This window comes from Sinocyclocheilus rhinocerous, unplaced genomic scaffold, assembly GCF_001515625.1.
Source record: "Sinocyclocheilus rhinocerous isolate Xijiao unplaced genomic scaffold, SAMN03320098_v1.1 scaffold1053, whole genome shotgun sequence".
NCBI lineage: Eukaryota > Metazoa > Chordata > Actinopteri > Cypriniformes > Cyprinidae > Sinocyclocheilus > Sinocyclocheilus rhinocerous.
This window is the reverse complement of record NW_015638958.1, coordinates 133238-138987: the sequence shown is the minus strand read 5'-3', so window position 1 is coordinate 138987 and position 5750 is coordinate 133238. Positions and strand designations below refer to the sequence as shown.

Genomic DNA, 5750 nt, shown 5'->3' with positions numbered 1-5750 from the left:
GTGTGTGTGCTGGATGTGAGGACAGAAAGATAGATATGCTAATAGAAAGAAAGAAAGAATTAGATAGATAGATAGAGAGATAGATAGATAGACAGACAGAGAGAATGACAAACATTAGATAGATAGATAGATAGATAGATAGATAGATAGATAGAGTTAAATAGACAGACAGAGAGTCAGATAGATAGATAGACAGACAGACAGACAGACAGAGTTAAATAGACAGATAGATAGACAGACAGACAGACAGACAGATAGATAGATAGATAGAGACAGACAGACAGACAGACAGACAGATATACAGACAGGCAGACAGATAGATAGATAGATAGATAGACAGACAGACAGACAGACAGACAGTTAAATAGACAGACAGACAGACAGATAGATAGATAGATAGATAGATAGATAGATAGATAGATAGATAGATAGATAGATAGATTGGTAGTAAGTTAATCATTAGTTAAAAGAGAGTGTATTATTACAAATTTACAGGTGCATGAGAGGTTTTCAATAGAATTTTGTCCAATTTCACAGAACACTAACCTTTGTACCTTTGTTGTTTTCATGTGTGTCTATTCAATCGTATGCACTCAAAAGACCCTTTTTATTCTTAAGTCCCAAAGCCAGAGAGAACAAACGACCAGACAGAGCTTTATGCGCCTTAGACCCATTCTGTGAACCAAACTACAGGCTAAAGAACACTGTCTACAGCTACAGATTTGGTCAATCCATGTTTTCCCCTGATCTGGCACATTCAATGCTATATTCATTTTCACAATGGATGCCACTGAGTTGTGTAAAAGAACACCTGCTCGCATGACATGTCAGGGCAGTGTAGTAGACCTGCAGTTTCAAAGAGAACAGTTGTGGCAAACTGTGTTTTGCTATTTTGAAGGTTGGTTGGATAAAAGCCAAAAAACAGACACATAATATTGTGTTGAATAAAAACTGTTTTCAAATTCATTGTCAATTATATCATTCTAATAAAATGATTAGTGACTCAGATGTGCCTTCTTTCTTCTTCTGTGTAACCTTTTGACAAAGGAAGTCCCTAAGATTTTTCTTTTAACTAAAGCACCTGTGAAACTTCACAAGAAATTATGATGTTTTGGAGTGAATAAAAGGCAGCAAGATTATTACTTTGTTAAACGGATAGTCCACCCAAAAATGAAAATACTGTCATTATTTACTCACTTTCATGTCATTCCAAACTTATACGACTTTCTTTTTCTCTGGAACATAAAAAATAAGATATTTTGAGGAATGTAATTAAACAGTTTCAGTTCCCACTGACTTTCATAATAAATTATATAAAATGATAACTGTCTGTCTGTCTATCTATCTATCTGACTGTCTGTCTGTCTGTCTATTTAACTCTGACTGTCTATCTATCTATCTAAACGATGATTATGATTGCCTCCTGATTGCAATATTATTGATGCATGGAAATTCATGACATGTTTTATGTTTTTGCTTGCTGAAATTCTAAGATTGTTAAGTGCTGCAAAGTCAAATTCAAGCTGTGGAATATGGTAGCTGGTTTCTAGTTGGTAGACAGTGTTGGGAAGGTTACTTTGGAAATGTAATAGGTTACAGATTACAAGTTACCCTACTTAAAATGTAATAAGTAGTGTAACTTTTCAATTACTTTATTAAAGTAATGTAACTGATTACATTTGATTACTTTTTGATTACTTTTCTAAATTTCTAATGTTTTCAACTGTTAATCATTTTCAAACATAAACCAGGCAGGGTTAATCTTAGAGTAGTACTCAGTAGTCACCACTGACTCCTGTCAGACTTTCGAAATCCTTCATCACTTGAATAAAGATTATAATAGTTTAATTTTAAAGGAGACATTGGATGCAAAATGTGTGTGGACACAACCACCCTACAATGATAACAATCCATTCACTCCTTTTTTTAATCCCCCAAAAACCTAAACAGTCTCAATTATCAAGCCGTTTTGATTTTCTGAGCAGTATAATGTCAAATTTGCTCAGGCCCGCCCACAACCGCTGAAGTAGCCTACTGTCCAGTATTAGCATAGTTTCGCCCTCAGCCAGTTGTACGAAGTCCTGTAATTTAATTACACATTTTTCTCAGTTATTGTAACTGATTACAATTACTTTTAGGCTATTTTGTCATTAAATTACGTAATTCCGTTACATGCAGGCCCGGACTGGCCATCGCGAGCACCGGGAGCATTCCCGGTGGCCTGGCGGCTGATTTGACCCGCTGCCCTGTTTTTTTTTAGTTATTATTATTATTAATATTTTATATTTATTCCTTTCAATGTACCAAAGTGATCATTTCCGATTTTTTCATTCGATAATAAATCGATAATAAATCATAAATCGGTTAGTCTTGACTGGCAGCGCTGCGCTATACGAATCAGCTCGCGTGTGTTCCGCGCTTCGGTCAAACGGTTCCGAACAGAACCGATGCACGGGACTCGATGGTTGCGTTCGCGTCTCTTGCAGCGTATCATGCATGAAACGCCATTCTAAAAACACTGCGATCTAGTTAAAATAAGTTCACTCCCATCTTCTTGCATGTTTTACCTATTCCACTGCCCGCGTTGCATCTTTGTCAACACAAAAGCGCATTCTGTGTGAATTGCGTTTAGCCTATGGTCCTTCACAGAGCGCGTCACACGTGAGCGGTTAATCACGTGCGCCGACATGCGGTTGGATCGTTCTTTTCTCTTTACTGTTATCACCGGCATATTGTCAAAGTGTCTAATTCTAACATTTGGTAATATTTCTATTGAAAATCGCGATTCCTCGATTTCTAAAAAATAAAATAGTGGCAAAACAATAAATTCGAATTAATCGATAAAATCGGGAAAATCGCCCAGCCCTAGGCACGAATTAGCCTACTACTTAAGGTACTAATATGTACTGCTAGGTGTTGTTGTACCCCAAAAGGTAAAATTTTGGCCTTTTTTTCTGTGTGGCCTGGATGAGTGTGAGATTTCCCGGCCTGAAATTGCATCCCAGTCCGGCCCTGGTTACATGTAACTAGTCACTTCCCAACACTGCTGGTAGACCATCTTGAACCATGGTTTTTGCATGGTGGTCCACCAGCTAATCATCTTGGACCAGATATTATCCAGCTTGGACCAGCAATAAACCAGCTACCACCTTCCAAAACACAGCTAGCAGCTTAAACTGGACTTTCAAGCAGCACTATAATAAGGACATAAACTGAGCACTGAGAATTGATCACTTTTGCTGTAGCAAACAACCTGCAAAATAATTAAAGAAAGGACTAGCAACCGACTGGTTATTCTCTTTTATATGTATCAATTTCACCTGTTTTTATTATATTCTATTGTTACTTTTAAATTTTAAAGATAAGATTTCTTTCAGGACACGTAATTAATACTCAAAACCTGGAGTAAAAGATCAACCCGTCCACTTAATTATTTAAAGTGCATCATATTTTATACCTTTATATTCGATTATATTTCTTTCTAATATAGACTACTTCATTCAATGAATTGAATGTTCATTTGACCCTGCCATAAAACTGACAGTGACAACTACTTTGAAATCCCGTTCTATCCATGATCTCGCGAGATTTGTGCTACAACTAATTCTGGCGGAAGTAGTTCTAGATTCTCTTTTCCGGCGGCCATAGCGACAAATCGGCAGGGTAAGCCAAGATTGCTAAAGCATTTCTTAAACATCCTTTGCCATCCTCGTGGATTTTTATGTTCTCAAAGTTTAAAACACACATTATCGCTACATAATATCCCTATTTTCAATTTAGATATATTAGTTTATACTTAAGGTGCGACATCTCGGTGGATTTAGTCGCCAATGTTCAGCCAGTGGCTGCTATAGGAGCTTTGCTCCCTCCCGTGTGGATAACTAATTTTGCCCAAAACACAAGGCCATGGTTTCCGTTTGTGCGTGTTATATGTTGTTTTAGTCGTGTTGCGTATAAACGCTCTTCAAACACATTAATTATGGAAACTTACGCTGTACGTGCGTATATTGTCATGTGACGTTGAAATAACTAGTTACAGCAATACCACGAGCGGTTGAACATGCTTTTCAAATAACTTACACCGTGTGTTAGCCAGACATAAATGAGCGTATTATTGTTTGTAATATTGTTTTATGTGATATCACTGCTGATTTGTCCATTGAGAGACGTGCCGAAGTGTATCAAACAAACCCAAGTTCGTGTCAGTAAAGCTTGAGACGGGTTCATTCTTCTACAAACCTAGTTTTTCTTGTGTTGAATGTGGCTTTTTTGCAACCCAACTACAATTTACACTTGCTTATTTAGCAGATATGTTTATTTTTTGGATTCAAATTGAATTTTAATTGTCCTCTTTCTTTAACAGCCATCATGAAGCTCAATAAATTTGTGACCTCCTCCCGGCGCAAGAACCGCAAGAGGCACTTCAATGCCCCTTCACACATCCGCAGGAAGATCATGTCCTCCCCTCTGTCCAAAGAGCTCCGCCAGAAGTACAACGTGAGATCCGTGCCCATCCGTAAGGATGATGAAGTCCAGGTGAGGACATTTCCAGTTTTTCCTACCTGGTCAATGTTAGAGTCTGATGTAAAGAAATGTTTAGTATAATACTGGCCTCCTTACTCGGCATAACATTCCTTGCTTGATTTTTTTCTCTCATCACCAGGTTGTCCGGGGACACTACAAAGGCCAGCAGATCGGCAAAGTTGTCCAGGTCTACAGGAAGAAGTATGTTATTTACATCGAGCGCGTTCAGCGTGAAAAGGCCAACGGCACCACAGTCCATGTTGGCATCCACCCCAGCAAGGTATATTTTATATCCAGATGTTTGCTTGCATGCTAAACATGAGATATCAGTGTCATTGAAAAAATAACTAGTGGTTGTCCTACATCTAGAAAGCTGAATGGCTGATCTAATTTTTGATGCAGTTTAAGAGGTTTTACAGGATATGCTGTTTAATTGATTTTGTTCAGTAAGACTTTACGGCAGCTAATGAACGCATTCTAACACATTCTGATTTGAGGTAAAGGGCAATATGAAATGCATAAAATATTACATTAAATGTGCATAATTTAATAAATGTCATATTGTCAGTAGAGTTTGGAACTTAAAGGGTTAGTTCACCCAAAAATGAAAATTAGCTTGTGCTTTACTTACCCTCGAAGCATCCTAGGTGTATATGACTTTCTTCTTTCAGAATTAAGCATACAAAGACCTATTCTATGTCAAAAGATCAAGAGAAATTTGGTTTCTCATGTCATGACCCCTTTAAAGGGTTAGTTCACCCAAAAATGAAAATTAGACTGTGTTTTACTTTCGAAGCATCCTAGGTGTATATGACTTTCTTCTTTCAGACGAGTCCAGTCAGAGTTATTTAAAAAATTGTCCTGGCTATTCCAAGCTCTATCATTGCAGTCAGCGGGTGTTGCAGTTGAACAGTCCACAAGTCGTCAAATTCGTCAAAGCGCGCGCATTCATAATAAAACGTGCCGCAGATGGCTCCAGGGGATGAATAAAGGCCCCCTGTAGCGAATCCATGTGTTTTTTAAAGAAAAATATCCATATTTCAAACGTAATAAACACTTTCCTCTCGCTTCCGCTGACTGTCATACACTGAAGCAGTTCCAGCGGATGACGCAGCACATATGCGCAGCGCACGCCTCTGAGATATGCTAGTCTCGCGAGTTTGTTTGTAGGAGCAAAGGAAGCAAAGTTTCCTTACTTTAGCAAAGGAAAACCAGTCTCCTCTTGG

At 38.0% G+C, this 5750-nt stretch overlaps 1 protein-coding gene across 1 annotated transcript in view; it reads left to right on the top strand.

Moving 5' to 3' along the window:
* The first annotated feature begins 3566 nt into the window (after positions 1-3566).
* Positions 3567-5750, top strand: part of LOC107750383 (60S ribosomal protein L26-like) — a 4907-nt gene continuing 2723 nt past the window's right edge. The window contains exons 1-3 of the mRNA XM_016565748.1: positions 3567-3663; positions 4364-4536; positions 4664-4804. Of these exons, the coding sequence (XP_016421234.1) occupies positions 4369-4536; positions 4664-4804 (309 nt within the window). The 5' untranslated portion in view covers positions 3567-3663; positions 4364-4368. The remainder of the gene's footprint in view (positions 3664-4363; positions 4537-4663; positions 4805-5750) is intronic.